The sequence below is a fragment of the Arachis ipaensis genome, chromosome B3 (genome assembly GCF_059453495.1).
Source record: "Arachis ipaensis isolate K30076 ecotype BB chromosome B3, ASM5945349v1, whole genome shotgun sequence".
Taxonomy (NCBI): Eukaryota; Viridiplantae; Streptophyta; class Magnoliopsida; order Fabales; family Fabaceae; genus Arachis; species Arachis ipaensis.
The window spans coordinates 2,328,524-2,347,842 of NC_142438.1; the positions used below are offsets into that span (position 1 = coordinate 2,328,524).

At 35.7% G+C, this 19,319-nt stretch overlaps 3 protein-coding genes across 4 annotated transcripts; all 3 read left to right on the plus strand.

The window, feature by feature from the left end:
• Positions 1–1,199: 1,199 nt before the first annotated feature.
• On the plus strand, positions 1,200–2,384 carry LOC107629323 (beta-1,6-galactosyltransferase GALT29A-like). 2 transcript variants are annotated; one of them, XM_088510039.1, is made up of 2 exons: positions 1,254–1,426; positions 1,562–2,384. In XM_088510039.1, the coding sequence occupies exons 1-2, from the start codon at positions 1,254–1,256 to the stop codon at positions 2,382–2,384; spliced, it is 996 nt and encodes a 331-aa protein (XP_088366165.1). The 2 variants fall into 2 exon arrangements, with proteins under 2 accessions (XP_016187571.2, XP_088366165.1); XM_016332085.3 differs by having other exon boundaries at positions 1,200–2,384.
• A 992-nt stretch (positions 2,385–3,376) lies between these two features.
• Positions 3,377–7,285, plus strand: LOC107629321 (protein SUPPRESSOR OF K(+) TRANSPORT GROWTH DEFECT 1). The gene is made up of 8 exons (XM_016332083.3): positions 3,377–4,307; positions 4,832–4,937; positions 5,551–5,749; positions 6,125–6,193; positions 6,276–6,350; positions 6,471–6,569; positions 6,654–6,809; positions 6,930–7,285. Exons 1-8 carry the CDS (start codon positions 3,824–3,826, stop codon positions 7,053–7,055), a joined length of 1,314 nt encoding a protein of 437 aa, XP_016187569.2. The 5' UTR covers positions 3,377–3,823; the 3' UTR covers positions 7,056–7,285.
• A 987-nt stretch (positions 7,286–8,272) lies between these two features.
• Positions 8,273–11,765, plus strand: LOC107632391 (subtilisin-like serine-protease S). Its single transcript, XM_016336075.3, has 11 exons — positions 8,273–8,350; positions 8,834–8,925; positions 9,049–9,146; positions 9,214–9,366; positions 9,439–9,550; positions 9,628–10,168; positions 10,237–10,331; positions 10,418–10,657; positions 10,732–10,846; positions 10,924–11,131; positions 11,209–11,765. Exons 1-11 carry the CDS (start codon positions 8,273–8,275, stop codon positions 11,763–11,765), a joined length of 2,289 nt encoding a protein of 762 aa, XP_016191561.1.
• Positions 11,766–19,319: the final 7,554 nt, after the last annotated feature.

Genomic DNA, 19,319 nt, shown 5'->3' on the forward strand with positions numbered 1-19,319 from the left:
CTCTCTCCTTCATAAGGGATCCTCTTGAATATTTCTCTTTTCTTCTTATGTTAACCGCATTGTCACACACACTCCAACGCTACCGTGTCGACATTCGAATTTACTAAACCTCTTGAGTTAAGACTAAGTCAGCTTAACTTTCAATAATTAACAAGAAAGTTAAGAACACAAGAGAAAGGAAGTTTTGGTGGAAGAATACTTTATTGCTCAAGTCAAATGACTCACACATTAACTCTCATTCTCTATTTATAGTCATCCACCTCTTCAATAGATGGTTAGGATTAAATCTAATTAACGGTCTAGATTAATCATTTAGAACTTTCATTATAAATATCTGTCTTTCCATATTTCTCTAAATACTTTTAGATTGTTCTATATTACTCTTTATACTTTCTAGAGTCTTCTAGAATTTTTTAAAATATTTCAAGACCTTCTAAGACATTCTAGAACGTTTCGAAATCATCTAGAACATTCTTAAATATTTTAAAAAACTATACGGACACTATTAAATCTAACATTCTAAAACAACGTACTATAAAATTATTGGTTAAGAGAAGGAAGTAAAATTGACACGATGGTAATAATATAGTTCAATTTAGAGAATTATACACGGATGAATTCCCCTAGGTAGTGCATATGTGGGGGAAAGGCGTGGATCTAAATGTAATATATATTCATTAACTAATTAATTAATTAATGAGGTGATTACAAGAGAGAGACAAAAAGCAGTAGAGATTTTATTATTTTATAAGAAAAAGTCTAGGAGACCATCAATTTTGTTAAATTTTGGCTAGCATGTAATTAGCAAAGAAAAGTGAGTCATTAGATAAAATCTTACACTAATCTCACACCATTAAAACCATCTTGATGGCTATTTAATGGCTACAAATTACAAAAATTGCTAACCCCCTAATATTTCTCATTTTATAATAATTGTTGGAAGGAAAATGATGCAGTTGCGTAAAAAGTAAAGGCAACTACTCCCATGAAGATGTCAAAAACATGTTCCTATGATGATTCTTATTTAAAAAGTGTAACTTATTTGTTTAGCAACACTTTAAATAAGAGTAACACTCTTATTTCAAATAAAAATCAAACCCTACAATCTATCATCAAAATAAATATCTTCAAAATAAATATCTTCACGTGATGATAATCATAAAATCTTGGAGTAGCCACCAAAAGTAAAAAGGCAAGGCATGCAGCATGAACAACAGACGGACAACATTTCCACCATCATCCATGCATTTTCCATGAAACCCACTCTTCGCCCACTCTTCGCACTTCTCCTCCTCTTCCTAGCCACCCTCACTTCACGGGCCATGCTCCGCCGCCCCCACACGCACCTCAACTCCACGCTCCTCCGCCACGCCGCCATCCAGATCGCCGACCACAACCTCAACCACGACATCCGGAAGCTCCTCGATGGTAACTTCGGCAGCCAGCTCCGCCTCCGGACCTTCATCTCGTGGCGGCGGATCATCCATCACGACGTCGCTAGCGCCGGAGACAGATCCTCCTCCCGGAGCACCATTCCGGCGACGCTCCGTTCCCCTCTGTTCTACCGTTACTGGCTTGATTTCCGTAAGGTCCTGAACGATTGGGCGAGGAAGAAGCGATTCCAAGCAAATATCATGGATGAGCTGATTCGGTTGGTGAAAGCCCCCATTGACAAGAAAAACGGTATCTTGGATGGGAATTTACGAAAATACGGTTCTTGTGCGGTTGTGGGGAACAGCGGGATCCTGTTGAAGAGTGATTATGGTAGGTTGATTGATTCGCACGATGCAGTGATAAGGCTGAACAATGCGAGGGTGAATAACTTTGAGAACAAGGTTGGGAAGAAGACAACAATATCATTTGTGAATAGCAACATTGTGCACCTTTGTGCCAGAAGAGTTGGGTGCTATTGCCACCCTTATGGCTCTCACATCCCCATTGTTATGTATATTTGTCAGGCCGTCCACTTTCTTGATTTCACTGTCTGCAATGCTTCCCACAAGGCTCCCCTCTTGGTAACTGATCCCAGGTTTGATGTCTTGTGCGCAAGGATTGTCAAGTACTATTCATTGAAGAGGTTTGTGGAGCAAAGTGGCAAGACCTTGGACGAGTGGGGGAGTGCCCATGATGGGGCTCTCTTCCATTACTCTTCTGGATTGCAGGCCGTCATGCTTGCTCTCGGCATTTGTGATCAAGTTAGCATCTTTGGATTTGGTAAATCAGCTTCTGCCAAACACCATTATCATACCAACCAGAAGGCTGAGCTCCATTTGCACGATTACGAGGCTGAGTATCAGTTCTACCGCCACCTTGTCGATCGCCACAACCCTATACCATTCCTCTCAGACAACTTCAACCTCCCCCCTGTTGTTTTTTATCACTGACTCTTGCCTATCATGTTTTCCATCTTTATCGTGACTGAAATTCTTAGTTAGATGCGTAGATAGCGAGTGATAATTATAAGCTACGGAACAGTGACTCAAGTTTCAAAGATTTGTAATGTCGGAAAAAATTGCGTTGTATGTAGCTAGCGTTGATAACACAGCAAGTGTAATTTTTTGTTAGTTCAATATACACTGAACGATTAGGCATGCCATATTGCCATTATATCTGCAAGGAGGAGTACTAGGGACAACACTTTTTTTTAAATTCTGTCAAGCATTTAATTATTAAAAAGAAATTGAATTATTCTATATTATTAAATATAATTTTACACCATTAAAAAAATTATTAATAATTAATTGATGACTAAAAATCACAAAATTTATTTGGCTGGACTTTCTCCATCTTACAAGCCTACAACTTGTCTTCTTTTTTATTGTTACTCGGTTGCCATCATATTCACTAAATAACTTCATTCAATGGCGTGTAATCTAGAGAGGGAAACGGCTAGCATCTCTTGTGTGTTATTTATATAACCAAACATTTATTAATGAGAGAGTGTTGCATTGTATGTAATCCTCAATCCTGTTATGTCATATCATGTATGTTCAACAAAAGAACACTACGTACTACATACTGGTAGAGTTAGAAGGCCATCTACATATTGTGAGGACAAGAACTTGGCACCCAATACTTACAACTTCATACAAACTTTTTTTTTTATTATTCTTTATATACACATTTTTATGCTAAAGTCAATATCCTAATTCCTAAAAAAAAATTGATTGGAAAAAAAATCTAAACAAATAAAAGTGTACACCAATTTCTACTAGGATTTTTTTTTTATTTTAATGCAATGTCAAGTATTTTTTAAAGGGGGTGATATACATTTTATTTTTTATTCCGTAAACATTGAAAATGAACATTGTTATTCTTCATTCATAATGTTATTTTTCTATTATATATTAGTTTTAAATTCTATAACTTCTATTTTATTATTAAGAAAAATAAAATAGTAAGTTCTGTGGAAAAAAATTCATTATCTTTATTTTTTACGACTTTAAGCTTGAAAAAAAATAAAACAAAAAGAGGCAGACGCAAGAGACAGTCCGCAGCCCTGAGAAGGTGGAAATACAAAAAGGAAAATTCCACAGTTTTGGTCTTTTTTTTCTGATTCCGCAGAAGAACCTTCTGCGTTTACGCCATCGACAACTTCATCCAAACGCGTTCACCCTCTTTCCCCAATTACATCCTTACCTCAACAAAACCGAAATCCTCCAAAAGAAATCAATCTTTTAGGGTTTCTAACATTCCAATCGCAAAGTAATAATTTTAAAAAAAAAAAATCCCAAACTTACTTCAAATTCAATCGCACTGCTGCTTTATAGGGCTCCAAGTTCGTCTATGCAAGAGAAACAAGAAGAAGGAAATCGAATAGAAGATGTATAGTAATTTCAAGGAGCAAGCGATAGAGTACGTGAAGCAAGCGGTGCAGGAGGACAACAATGGCAACTACGCCAAGGCCTTCCCTCTCTACATGAACGCCTTGGAGTACTTCAAGACCCACCTCAAGTACGAGAAGAACCCTAAGATCAAGGAGGCTATCACGCTGAAATTCACCGAGTACCTTCGTCGTGCCGAGGAGATCCGTGCTGTTCTTGACGACGGTGGGCCTGGGCCTGCCTCCAACGGGGACGCGGCCGTTGCCACCAGGCCCAAGACCAAGCCCAAGGACGGAGAAGGAGGCAGCGGAGGTGGGGACGGGGAGGATCCCGAGCAGGCCAAGCTGAGGGCAGGTTTGAACTCTGCCATCATTAGGGAGAAGCCTAACGTCAAGTGGAATGACGTGGCGGGTTTGGAGAGCGCCAAGCAGGCCTTGCAGGAGGCGGTTATCTTGCCCGTTAAGTTTCCTCAATTCTTCACTGGTGACTCTCTCTTGCCCCTACCTTTTTTACATGACTGGTTCATAGCTAGATGACTAGCTGTTTCTTTAGTTGTCATAATCTTTTTACTCCAATCCTTAGTACATTTATCCAAGTTAATGGAATGTGATCATGGTTGACAATTCAGAATTTGAACATTGGCATTCCACGATCCTACTTTAAATGTGGTGAATGCTGATGGATGATGATGATACAGAATTATTTCTATAATTGCAATATGCGTTGACTGTGACTACTCTGTAGCAAGGAGGTGCTTGTGTTTATGACAGAATACTGTTGAATTTGTTTGTTTGGTTGCAAATTTTTTTATTTTTTATTTTTATTTTATATATGATACAAAGCAAGGAAAGCAATTTTTGCAAATTTGATTGGATATTGTGTGTGTTTGTGTTGATGCGTTATGAGCAGGATATTATTTAGCTTGTTAAGTTTGTTTGTCTCTTTTTATTTCCTTCTGTTTATTAAATGTTAAATTAGTATTGGCTTCTGCTATGGCCTATTTTCAGGTAAAAGACGGCCTTGGAGAGCTTTTTTGTTGTACGGACCACCCGGAACTGGTAAATCATATTTGGCCAAGGCTGTTGCAACAGAAGCTGACTCTACATTTTTCAGGTATACTTATTCTATTAATCTATTATTTCATTTATATATATATATGTGTGTGTGTGTGTGTGTGTGTGTGTGTGTGTGTGTGTGTGTGTAAAATTTTTACTAAGCAACAGGTTTGTCTTGTGAAAGTGCATATCACTGATTTTAGACCTACATTTGTTTAACTTGTTATCTGTTTGGCCTTTCAGGCCTAAATTTATCTAGTGCTTTTGGTTACATCTTAGAAAACTAATAAACCCTGCCTAGGTAAAGCCTTCAATGAATCATTTGGTCATGGTAGTGCATTTGAGAAATGTTAGGTTCTTTTCCTTTTATGGAATCATGAAAATTTAGCCACTATCCAACCTCATTTTTCTTCCTGTTTTCAGTACCCTATCAGGCAGTGCTGACCATCCATAGAAAAATTATTGTATTATTTTCCTATTCTCCTCCCTCAACTGCCCCTTTCTTGGCAACGGGTGAATTTTCTTATGTGCGTTGTGCTATGTTGGTTTTCGAATTCTACCTTTCTTGATAATGATTTTGTATATAAATAGTTTTTCTGGATATTGTTATTGTTTTGTGTCCATATGTTGGTTTTTCCCAGCATGTCTTTAACATGTGAATTTTTCTCCAGTGTTTCTTCATCGGACTTGGTTTCAAAGTGGATGGGTGAAAGTGAAAAGCTAGTTTCAAATCTTTTCCAAATGGCCCGGGATAGTGCACCTTCTATCATATTTGTTGATGAAATAGATTCGCTATGTGGTCAGCGTGGAGAAGGCAATGAGAGTGAAGCTTCTAGACGTATTAAAACTGAACTTCTGGTGCAGATGCAGGTATTAATTTTATGGTAATAAGAATAATAATCGGTTTGCTTGCTGAAACCTGAATTTTATTGTTATAAACATTGTCTCCTCTGTCAAGTTTTTTTTACACAAAACTAGGTCATAATCTCACAGAAGGTTGCATATACCTCTAGATGATTCATTCATTTTTTATTGAAGTAGTCAATGTTGTTGAAATAAGGTTGTTTTCTCCTCTCGCGCCTTATTGATTTGACTTTCTTAATGGGAAATTGGGAATTACCATTGTCATGCATCCTTATTCCACAAAAACAGAATAGTTAAGTTTCCAATAATTTTGGTGTCAGTCTCTTTTATTTTTTTTCTTTGCTTCTGAAGCTAATGTAATTCATCCACTTTACACTGTAGGGTGTAGGAAACAATGACCAGAAAGTTCTTGTTCTTGCAGCAACGAATACACCTTATGCTCTTGACCAGGTAAGAGTTCTCTTTTCTTTTTCATTCACCCCCATATTCAAGCAATGTGGTTGTGTTTTGATTAATCAACTCATAATTTCAGGCCATAAGGCGGCGTTTTGATAAGCGTATATACATTCCACTACCAGATTTGAAAGCCCGCCAACACATGTTCAAGGTAAGGGCGCAATATATGTGGTCAATATATTTATTTATGAATGGGTCTTACTTATTATGTGTAACTTCACAAATGATCCTAGAGACTGAGTATATTTTTTATGGCTGATAAACTGAAAAGGTGCATCTAGGCGATACACCTCATAACTTGACCGAGAGTGATTTTGAACACTTGGCACGCAAGACAGAGGGATTTTCAGGTTCAGATATATCTGTTTGTGTAAGTTTGATTTCTGTATTAAAATCTGGTTGCAGTTATCTTTTCACTTGCATAATCTTAATAAGTATATGACCTCTTCTTCAGGTGAAGGATGTTTTATTTGAACCCGTTCGCAAAACCCAAGATGCCATGTTTTTCTTTAAGGATCCTGAGGGAATGTGGATCCCATGTGGACCAAAGCAACAGGGTGCAATACAAATCACAATGCAAGACCTTGCCGCAAAAGGACTTGCTGCTAAGGTATTCTAGAGCTGGCATGTTGTATATTTTGATGACATTAGAAGTTTAGAACTGTATGCCTTATATTCTTTAGCGATAATTAGAGAAGTGTGATTTTTTATGTTCTTTTTTGCTATCCAGATCCTTCCGCCACCTATATCGAGAACAGATTTTGACAAGGTGCTTGCTAGACAAAGGCCTACTGTAAGCAAAGCTGATCTAGACGTACACGAGAGATTCACAAAGGAGTTTGGAGAGGAGGGTTAATCGCGATGGAATTTCACTTTGGAGATTCACACCCGTTTAAGCATATTATGATTTGTAATTTACTTAACCATTGGAGCAAGTGAAATGAATCTTTTTACATTCAGTTCTGGGGATGATTAAATCCCCAATTCTACGGAAATGGATTTATAAAAGCGGATACTCATTTTGCTTCTCCTGAATTGTGTATAAGAACAGAATCTGAAATGATCAGAAAAATAACTTGCGTGTGATTCTGGTTTTGTACTTGCATTTGCATGTGTCGGTTCTAAAGAAATGTTTGGGAAGACCAAACTTTATTGTGCGAGAGAGAGCATATATTGCAAGGCAAGTTAAGACCAAGACATGGAAGACCTAAATAGTTTAATTATCTTTGATATCTGCTCCAATTGTATGAGTTACAATTAGCAAATACCGAAACTTGGATCAACTTGTTCGTTTTAACTTCTTGCCTTCTTGGGACTTCTCAATTTAAAAATAGAGTGGAATGGGGTGGGGATTTGTTTTATAAGCTAAGTTGAAGTTTATTGATTATCTTTTATATGTATCAGATTAACGGAATAATTTGCTTAAAGAATAAGGTGGTGGGTTGGACAGTAAACTTAAGGGGAACAAAAATGGATCACTTTGGATCTGTCAATTTTCTCTAAAATGAACTTGGCCAATCTATTGGTAGATTTATTTGTGATTTTTTTTAAGGGATGAAACAAATGAGTGTAAGCTCAAAGTAAATATTATTTACAAATAAAATTTCTCATGTAAACTTACCACAAAAGAAAAAAAAAATCTCATTTAAAACCATACCCGAAGAAGCAGCTATTATCATTCTCTGCATGCAGATAACAGAATTCATATATCATAGTACTTATCAGTTGTACATAATTAATCTTTTGGTCTGTAAGCATGAACATGTAGTTTAGTATATCCCAATAGCATATCTTTGGAATAAAATAAGATTCATCCAAATTTCACATAAAATTTATCCGTCATATTATTGCCATTTAAAATTCTTCCAAGTGTTGCTACTTCGAGCAATGTACCCATCTTCTGTTTTTTAAAATTGTATTTTACTTTTTCAAAGAATCTCAATGCACTAAAGTATAAGCAGAAACATATGATCAGCAGCCGGCAAATAAAATTTTATATATCTTGTATGCAAAGTCCTTTTTGCTATAAGAATGTTCGAATGAGCTATCAGAGTCACCATTGCCACCGTTATCATGGGGTGTTCCAAAGTTTTCAGTTTCATTCTTGTGCTGTTAATTGGATATACTCTGGTGAATGGATCCACCTCCAAGGTAAGTAGCTCTCCATGCATATATTTGCTTTCTACGTGATGTGCTGCATGCAAGTCTACAACCTTTGAGCCTTGTTTATTTTATCCTCTTCTTCAATTCCCTTCTTTCATTATGTTTTTTCCATACTTCAACCTGGTGAATGTATTAGTGTTTCTTTTGGGTGCATTTGCGTGTCATATTTTAAATCACTGTGTTCTTTGGTTCGTGATTCATTGTATTAAAGTGATAGTAATAGACAGATAAAAGAGAATGGAAGTTAACCACTTCTTTTAAGACCCAATTTTGACACTTTAAGGAACATTATGATATATCAGTTACGTTTATTAGTAAGAGAACTGCAATTCCTACTAATGATGAATATGAAATTCTTAACTATAAGTCTATAAGTATATGATTCTCTGGTCAAAATGATGTATACAATAGAAGTTGCAGAACACTATTCCTATTACCTGGTGTATTAAAGCAAAATGTTCATTGGTACAGCATTATATAGTTTACATGGGAGATCAGTCACACCCCAATTCAGAATCAGTCATCAGAGCCAACCATGAGATGTTAGCATCAGTCACTGGAAGGCAAGGCACTTTTGACAGATTAAATTCTTAACTATAACTGCTGCTGTTCATTTTAAGCTTTATCAATGTGTGCCAACATTTGAACACAGGCTAAAATGTTCTCTTTCATTCAATTCTCAGTAGTCTCGGCGAAGCAAAAGCAGAAGCACTCCATCATTATAGTAAAAGCTTTAGAGGCTTCTCGGCCATGCTTACTCCAGAGCAAGCTAATCAACTTCAAGGTACTGTTACAGTTAAATATCATATTTAGCCTATGTGAGTTGATGTATGTTTTTAATTGTGTTACAGAACATGAATCAGTGGTATCAGTTTTTGAGAGCAAACTGAATAGGCTCCACACAACACATTCTTGGGATTTTCTTGGATTAAACTCTGCCTACACAGGAAGCCATGTGGCACTGGATTGGGCATCGGATGTCATCGTTGGTGTGGTTGACTCTGGTATTTACTTCGTCTGATTGTGTCTCATTTCATTTGGATTGTAATGACTTAACAGCTAACATTGGCTTTCAGGTGTTTGGCCAGAATCAGAAAGCTTCAGAGATTATGGATTAGGCCCTGTGCCTGAGAGATTCAAGGGAGAGTGTGTGACTGGTGATAATTTCACACTAGCCAATTGCAACAAGTAAGAATACACATTATTCCACAACACTTGGAGGTTAGCAACTCATGTCATCTCATATGGATTTTGGACATTTTCAGGAAAATCATTGGTGCCAGGTTCTATTCAAAAGGTTTTGAAGCAGACGTTGGTCCATTGGAAGACGTGGTTAACAGGCAATACTTCCGGTCACCACGAGACAGTGATGGACATGGAAGTCACACAGCCTCCACCATAGCAGGATCCATTGTTGCTAATGCCAGTTTACTTGGCATAGCCAGAGGAACTGCGAGAGGTGGCGCGGCAAATGCAAGGCTTGCCATCTACAAGGCCTGTTGGTTTGGATACTGCAGCGATGCAGATATCCTGTCTGCCATGGATGATGCCATTCATGATGGTGTTGACATTCTGTCACTCTCCTTTGGCCCTTCTCCTCCACAACCCATTTACTTTGAGGATGCAGTCAGTGTTGGTGCATTCCATGCATTCCAAAATGGCATTCTTGTTTCTGCTTCCGCTGGAAACTCCATCTTCCCAGCTACTGCCTGCAATGTTGCTCCTTGGATTCTCACTGTTGCTGCTAGCACCCTCGATAGACAATTCAGATCAGATATCCACCTTGGAAATTCAAAAGTTTTGAAGGTGAACTCAAAGGCACAAAATGTTTCTAAGGCTAATGCCTAATGTAACAGTAATTTATGTGGCTGCAGGGTCTGTCTTTGAATCCAATAAAAATGGACAACTGGCATGCTTTGATATATGCAAGTGCAGCCGCAGCGCCAGGAGTTCCAGCAACAAATGCAAGGTATCTTCTTCATTAGATTACTTTGCATTTCCAATGATATGCATATAGAAATGTAAAAAATTTGGTTTGGTTTCTTCTGTTACCAGCTTCTGTAAGAACAATACTCTAGATCGTAGCTTGATAAAGGACAAAATTGTGATCTGTACAATTGAGAAACTCACTGAGAACCGAAGATTGAAGGCTATGGTAATAAAGGAAGGTGGAGGAGTTGGAATGATACTTATTGATCACAATACCAGAGACGTTGGCTTTGAGTTTGTGATCCCAGCCACTCTCATTGGTCAGGATGCTGTAGAGGACCTTCAATCATACATCAACACAGAGAGGTCAGTTTTAAACTACCTTAACTTGCACCATTCATTCAATTCTTATCTAAGCTCCACTCTCGTGGTTGCCTCAGGAATCCCATTGCTAGAATCTATCCAACAAGAACTGTTCTTGATACCAAACCTGCACCAGAAGTGGCAGCTTTTTCCTCCATGGGGCCCAATGTAGTAACACCAGATATTATCAAGGCAAGTTTGCTCAAATGTGTGTTCCAATCTGCATCCATCTTTGTTTTGAGTTTGCTAAAGAGTGTATCCAACTACAGCCTGACATCACAGCACCCGGGGTAAATATTCTGGCAGCATGGTCTCCGGTAGCAACCGAAGACACGGTGGAACAACGATCCCTGGACTATAACATCATTTCAGGAACATCAATGTCGTGCCCACACATTTCTGCCATTGCTGCAATTATAAAGTCTCACTATCCCTTCTGGAGTCCTGCATCCATAATGTCTGCAATTATGACAACATGTGAGTTTCGTTTATTACTCTCACTTCTTGCTTCTTAGTTTCCAAACATGACATGATTTGTTCAATGTCACATACAGCAACTGTCATGGACAACACTGGTCGTGTCATTGGAAGAGATCCCAATGATACTAAAACAACACCTTTTGACTATGGATCTGGCCATGTTAACCCACTTGCATCACTGAATCCAGGACTAGTATATGATTTTAATACTCAAGATGTTGTCAAGTTTCTATGTAGCAATGGAGCATCAGCAGCACAACTGAAGAACCTCACTAGTGGAGGAGAATGTCAGAAATATCCTAATCCTACAGCTTCATACAACTTCAACTACCCTTCCATTGGTGTGTCCAAATTGAACGGCAGTTTATCGGTGTATCGGACGGTTACCTTCTACGGCAAGGAAGCAACAGTGTACTATGCAAGCATTGAAAATCCAGAAGGTGTGAATGTTACAGTTACACCATCTGAACTGAGGTTTGTGAAGGAAGGGGAGAAGGCAAGTTTCAGGGTTGATTTGAAGGGCTTGAAGAAGAGCAATGGCAACTTTGTATTTGGTGGCATCACATGGAAGAATGGCATACAGAGGGTTAGGACTCCCATTGGTCTCAATGTAATCTCCACTTCCTATTAATAACAAGTTACGTGTATGAATTAGCTCGAAACTAGTATTTTTACCCGTAATACTATTACGGGAATATAAGTCTTTTAAAATTACGTAAGTCCTGGTATTATAGATTATGACACGAAAAATTTATAATATTAAACTACTTTTATAAAATGGTATTAAGGGACAAAAGTCCTCGTCGGCTAAAAAGACCAGAATCTTAAACAAAATTAAATAATAAATTTTTTAGTTATTATTTTCAAATGAAAGAGTTTAATTTTTTTACTTAATTTTAACATTCGTTATCTAAAATTTAAAAGAATTTAACATGTATATTTTTATATTTGATTAGGTATTAAGTTTGTTGCACAAATAGAAATAATTAATTTTTATACTTGCTATTTAAAAATAATATTTTTTCTATATATATAAAAATATAATTAGATATTAATATAAAAAAATTTATATTTATAGTTATAAAATTAACTCGTTTTTTTTTAAAACAATTGAATCTTGATTCTAACTTTTAATCACAACATTAGTATTTTTTTAAAATTATATGTAATAAATATTTAAAAGAAAAAAGTAAAAACATATATTAAAAAGATAAGCAGTAAAAATTTAAATTTAAATAAAATATATGTATATAATAATATTTTTTATTTAAATTATATTATGTTGTTAATTTTATTTTTTGTAGAACATAAAAGTAGAAAAAAATAGAGAATGAGAGAAAAGAGAGAGAAAGATAAAGAAGAAGAATGAGAGAAGGAGTTTGTTAATTTTGGAAGTTAAGAAAATTTTTTATTTTAATTATAATGAAAATATCTAGTGACAAATTTTGATTTGTCAAATTACTAATATAAAATATGAATTATAAATTATATATAGAGTAGGAAGGATAGAGAGAAATAGAAAAAAAGAGAGGTAGATAAGAAAATATAAGAAGGATGTTTACTAATTTTAGAGGAAAATATTTTCTCTAAATTTTAATAAGAGAGTGTCGTATGACACATTTTAGTTATTAAATTAGTTAGTAATATATAAATATAATATAAAATATAGCTATATTTCAATTTTAGTATTTTAATTTAATTTAAATACAATTAGAGAATGTTATATTGTATATTTTGATTGTTAAATTCGTAATTAGTTATTAATAATGATAATGATATATAAGAGAGATAGAGTGAGTGAAGGAATGAGAGAGATAGAGAAAGGAAGAGAGAAGAGGGGAGAGGTTTTTAATTTTAAAGGAAAAGATTTGATTTTAATTGCAATGAGAGAGTGACATGTGACACATTTTGGCCTTAAAATTAGTAATATATAATAGATATATAAATATAATATATAATATAGCTATATTTTAATTTTAGTATTTCAATTTTAATTTTAATTTAATTTAAATACAATTAGAGAATGTTATGTTGTATATTTTGATTGTCAAATTCGTAATTAGTCATTGATAATGATATATAAGAGAGATATAGTGAGTGAAAAAATGAGAGAGATAGAGAAAGAAAGAGAGAAGAGAGGAGAGTTCTTTGATTTTGGAGGGAAAGATTTTATTTCAATTGCAATGAGAGAGTGACATGTGGCACATTTTGGCCTTAAAATTAGATATATATAATATAATAGATTATATCATGCTCTCTATTTTAAAAGTGATTGCTTCAATTTAATTTAATGTATGGATTAATATTTATCCATCAGTATCCATAATGGTCTTTTTCAAAAAGTTGTCCTACGATAAAGTGGTCAAGAACCTTCAAATAGTGGTGGCAAGCGGGGAAGCCGCCCCGCCAGAAGCCCGCCTTTGGCGGGCTGGTCCGGCCCACCCCGTTTACTGAGGCGGTCCCAAAATTCCAGCCCGTCCTGTCTAATAGCGGGTTGACGGGCTGGCGGGATAAGCCCGCCAAATATTTTTTTATTTTTTATTTTTAACTATTAAATAATATATATAAAGGCATAAAAAAATCTCTTCTGTTTTTTAATTTTAACTATTATAATTTCTAAAAGTATAAATAAATTATAATTTTTATATTCACAAATATTAAAGTATTTGTAATTATAAATATCTAATAGACATAATTATAAACCAAATTTTCATCCAAAACATAATTATAAATATTGTTCCCAAAACAAAATAAACATAATTATAAATATTGTCAATAAAACAAAATAAACATAATCCAAAACACTCAATTTTCATCTTCATTCTCTTGTAACTTGGGTTGGGGAAAGTTAGGTTTTAACAAAAAAAATTGTAAAAATACCTCTTGTCAAAAAAATATTAAGCCCGGCGGGAAAACCCACCCTGCCCCGCCAAAATCCGCAGTTTAAGTGGTGCGAATTAGGCGAGCTTTTGTTATTTGACGATCCCAATTTTCTAACTCAGTCCACCTTTTTAGCGGGTTACGTGGGTCAGCTCGACGGATTTAGGCCCGTTTGCCACCCTTACCCTCAAATAATGTCCGAGGTTGTGGAGAGCAAAAACTTGTTTCCCAAATGGAGTTGGGCATAAACCTTGGTACGTAAGTCGGATACACTCATCCCTGGTTTTTGCGGTGTGCTTATATGGATATGGGCTACTTGTTGGACCCATTTTGTTAAAATGCTTTAATTAATTAAATCATAGTCTTTGCTCTTTGGATCATGAACAACTTCTATATAATTTGTTAGTAAATTACTTGATATTTTTCATACATGACATATTTGATTATTTCATGAATATTAGTTCACACTTCTCGGTTAACTAAAATATAAAATGCAATTGTTGCTTTCAAAGTGTTATTATGCGTTTTGTGGATTTTTAGCAAATCGATGGTTGTTCGATTTTAATGGTTTGAGAGCGAAATCAACTCTTTTTTTTTTGTGAGTACAAATTTTTTAAAAATACATCAAAGATCATTGAATTAAACGAGATTTAAAGAAAACGGCCGACGGAGTATAAACTAAAGATTTTAAAAGTAAAATTGACTAAAATCGAAGTAATTTGATTAAATTTAAATAAAGCGGCAAATTGCCTTCAATTAAATCAAAGGACTTTTCGACATGGAAATTAAAGATGTTGAAATGTAAATTTGGTGAAGAAATTAAATGATATTCGAAAGATAAATTTGCAAGAAAAGTAAAGTTTGCAAAAAATGTAAATGAAGAGTAAAAACAAGTGGAAGGAACTTTACAGAAAATTAACTCGAAGCAGACTCAAAAAGTCTCTAGGATGTGAGTGTGCGTGAGTAATTTCTGGAGTAAAGTTCCAACCTTTGTGACTTCGAGCCTTCTAGTATTTATAGCCATTTCCCTATCTGATCAATTCGAAATGAAAATCCCACGTGTGTGAAAACGCAAGTAACTGTTCCCGCTCTTTTGTCTGATCATGTAATAGCTGTAGAATAACCTTTGATTTCAAAAATCTTCGATCATTTTGCTCGAATAACTCCTCGATTTACTAAGTTAATCGAACTCTCACTCAAAATCTCTAAATATGTCTCTTTTGACACCAACTTCTCTTCCGAAAGCTCACTTAACAATTTGAATAACCTTCTCCTTCGAATTTATTTATTTTTAACTAACACTATGATTCAATTCTTTCTTATCAACAATTCTATTGTCAATTTCCTTTACAAATTAGATCGTGACTTTACAACAACAACAACAAAGCCTTATCCCACTAGGTGGGGTCGGTTACATGAATCAAATAACGTCATTGAACTTTGTCATATATATGATGTCTACAGAAATACCGTTTACATATAGATCTCGTTTGACTACCTCATAGATGGTCTTCCTCTGCCTTTCACCCCTTATCCATATTCTATCTCATCCATCCTCCTAATTGGGTGTTCTGTCGGTCTTCTTCTCACATGTCCAAACCACCTGAGACGCGATTATACCATCTTTTTTACAATGGGTGCTACTCCAACTCCCTCCCTTATATCTTTGTTCCTTATTTTATCTAATCGCATATGACCACTCATCCATCTCAACATCTTCATCTCTGCCACACTTAACTTATGTTCGTGCTCCTCTTTACCCGCCCAACACTCCGTACCATAAAGCATAACCGGTCATATAGCAGTGCGATAGAATTTACCTTTAAGTTCTAAAGGCGCTTTTTTGTCACATATAAAATCAGATGCACTTCGCATGTTTGACCAACCTGCTTGGATCCTATGATTTACATCATGTTTAATCTCTCAATTATCCTATATGATGCACCTAAGATACCTAAAACTTTTAACTTTTCGTAGGATGTTTTCTCCAATTTTCACCTTTATATTAGGATTTTCCCTTCTCAAACCGAACTTACATTTCATATATTCCGTCTTGCTACGACTTATGCGCATACCATATACTTCTAGAGCTTCTCTCAAGAAGTCCAACTTCTTATTTAGGTCTTTCCTTGACTCTCCCATAAGGACGATATCATCGGCAAAAAATATATACCATGGCACAGGCTCTTGGATGTGCTCTGTGAGTACTTCTAAAATTAATATGAAAATGTATGGACTTAAGGATGATCCCTGATGTAATTCTATACTAATAAAAAATTTATTTGTCATACCACCTTGAGTTTTCACATTAGTTGTAACCCCATTATACATGTCACGGCCCAAAATGAGCCATGATCGGCGCTCAAGAATATAATCCCCAAGCAAGCCTAACCGACTCAAATATAAGTTGAATAAGAAAATTACAAATATTTTAAATAAATTTACAATGTCTAAAATGAATAATTACATATTTTTAACAAACAAAAAAATAAAATAAATATGGGTGGATCCTGCCTGTGACATATGGAGCAGATGACGTCTAAGAACTCAACAACGAATAGATACCTATTGCAGATCATTACTCTTGGATAGAAAGGCTCACATAATCAAATATTTATTCCTGATAAATATTTTTAGAAAAACGGAGTGAGTTTTGCAACCCAGTGACTAGACAGTACATCTATAATTCACATGAGACCATATAAACATAATTTTTGTTAGAAGATAATAATTTATATAAATAAGTGAATCAATAAGGGAGTTCTCATACAGAAATCAAATCAAAAGTCCACACTTGGGCGGCTCCACCTCTATGGGTAGCCCTTTCCTCTTGTGTGTCCTAACAGAATATCAGATCTAACGTGTGGCCTACACGTTAGGCTAGCAACACCCCTGCTAGTTGGAGTCTGAGTTAGATGCATCTAAGTTAACGTCATAACCGCCGTTAACTACGGTTTTCTAATACGAGCCTCCCAAACCAATTCAAAACATATAATTTCAAATACAACAAATCTTTGATCTTTCAAATATATAAGGTATCGAATCAAATCAAATCAAATAATACTTTTTCATCAGAAATATTTTCTCAACTCATAACTTCTTCAATCATAAATAATTTCAAACACATTTCACAATTTCAAAGTCAATAAGTACTAACAAATACTTCAATGTTTCAAAAGTATATTTTCAAATAAAATCAAATGTGCTAAAATAATATAAAACTTCATCAAATATATATAGTCTCATGTAAAATTTCTAAGATATGAACTTCATAAAAATATTTTCTCAATTATAATAAATTAATTATTCTAATCAAATCAAAGTTCTTCAACAATAGTTTTGTAAATATAATTAAAAACTCAGAATAGCATAAACAAAAAAAATGTAACGGTTATAAATGTAAAGCCTACTCACAAATTGGCTCCAAGGGACCGAGAAAACCAAACCAGAGTGCCAAGATAAAAGGTGAGGAAGGTTGAAGTAGAATGGAATGAAAGAGCACGAAATTCGGACCGAGGTAATAGCAACAACTTCGATTTCTCACTGCAGCAACTTCAACAATAGCCCTAGTATCAATAACATAGAACAACCACAGTAACAATGGCAGCGAATCTAATAGCCTACGGTGGTTTAAAAACTGAGCAAAAACAGAAATAAACATCAAGTATAGGACAGAGTCAATAATAGAGCTTTATGGCAAGACAAGGCAAAACAAGATTAGTCTTACCAAAGAAAAAGAAAATAAGGGATGGAGCATCAGCAACTCCAGTGACCGCCCGACGTCGACGGTGAAGGACACAATGGAACAGCGGTGGCGGCAGTTCCTCTCCTCTGACAGCGACTCCCACAGCAACACCACAAGCTCTGATGAACAAGGAGAGGCAGGGCTCAGCCCCCAGCGGAGCAGAGCAAGGGTAGAATGCGAAGCAGGCAGGCTCAACGACGAGCTCCGGCGGTGGCAGTTGCTCAACGACGGTGTAACAGCTCCTCCCTCCTCCACATACCTATTGCTCCTTGGTCGACCCTCACGCTTGCCGCCGCGGCGACGACAATGACGGCAACGGCGTGACTCGACGGCAAAGGTTCCAATTGGCTCCAGAGGCAGGACGGTGCATGACGGTAATGGCAGTACATCTCCATTCTTCTCCGTCGCAATCTCGTGTGCGGGCTCATCTCTCTCTCTCCCCTGTGACAATGACGCGACAGCGATGCGGCGGCATGACCAAGCCTTGCCGTGCGGTCTCTCTTCTCCCTCCTCTCTTCTCTTATTCCGTCTCCCTCTCCCTCTGTTTCTTTCTATCTCTTTTCTTTCCTTCTTTGTGATTCCAGAGAGTGAGAAGCGTTGGTGTTAGCGTGTGTGTGTTAGGAGAGGGTTAGGATTTAGAAAAAGGGGTAAAGGGTAGTTTAGGTATTTTTATAAAATTAGGAGGTATATGTAAAATATTTAAAAAAAAAAAAAACTTGAGATGTTACCATACATATCTTTAATTATACAAATATATTATTTATTTATTTTATACTAGTGTCAATACATTAATTAATAGATTAATGGCTTACTTTAGAAGCAAAAGAAACCACTTGTACTTCCGCCTTAAAAAGGCAAAGTAGCTCAGGCTTTTTTCATAAATTTTTCATGTTGCTAGTGCTTTATTTTTAATTATTATTTGAACTAAATTTCACTTTTAAAGAACCAAATGTTATAAGCAATATTCTTATTGTAATTGTATTTATACATGATGAAGGGTTAAGATTTATTAGGAATGTCCATTGATTAATTAGATTTGGATCCAGCTTTAAAGGCCATCGAGCCTATTTTAACTTGACATAAAAAGTAATTTAAAATAACATTAAATGTTACAAAGAAAAGATATTTTAGTTTTGATAGGTGATGACAAGTATCCTAATTGATTGGAGCCGTAAAATACAATACAAGCAGGTGTCATGAATATTAAGAGGAGGGGGGTTGTGAGCGTCATTTATGATGTTGCTGAATTGGCTGATAGGGGTTGGAGCCTACTTTGTCTTTTCATTTTGTGTGTACTAGATTTGAAGTCAGATAAGATGACTTAGTCAGTGGTTTGCATTTTATAAATTGTAAGTGTTGCATAGATTACGAAATCTAATGTTCACAAGTCATGAAAAATCATGTCTTGTCTTGTCTTGTCTACATTAACTCTTTGAGGTTGCCAATCCCTCTACTTCATCACCGCCTTTGCCATTTCCAATCCTCAAAATTAACAAATTAAGCTGGTGTCTTAATAGATCAACGTTACTAATAATAATACTAATTTTATTGGTTCAATTA

Excerpts from the sequence above, each read along its gene's own strand:
- LOC107629321 (XM_016332083.3), top strand. The coding sequence starts at position 3,824 with ATGTATAGTAATTTCAAGGAGCAAGCGATAGAGTACGTGAAGCAAGCG. Across the intron at positions 6,194-6,275 it reads CACCTTATGCTCTTGACCAG|GCCATAAGGCGGCGTTTTGA; the intron begins GTAAGAGTTCTC and ends TCATAATTTCAG. Across the intron at positions 6,810-6,929 it reads CAAAAGGACTTGCTGCTAAG|ATCCTTCCGCCACCTATATC; the intron begins GTATTCTAGAGC and ends TTTGCTATCCAG.
- LOC107629323 (XM_016332085.3), top strand. The coding sequence starts at position 1,200 with ATGCAGCATGAACAACAGACGGACAACATTTCCACCATCATCCATGCA.
- LOC107632391 (XM_016336075.3), top strand. The coding sequence starts at position 8,273 with ATGGGGTGTTCCAAAGTTTTCAGTTTCATTCTTGTGCTGTTAATTGGA. Across the intron at positions 9,147-9,213 it reads GCAAGCTAATCAACTTCAAG|AACATGAATCAGTGGTATCA; the intron begins GTACTGTTACAG and ends ATTGTGTTACAG. Across the intron at positions 11,132-11,208 it reads GTCTGCAATTATGACAACAT|CAACTGTCATGGACAACACT; the intron begins GTGAGTTTCGTT and ends TGTCACATACAG.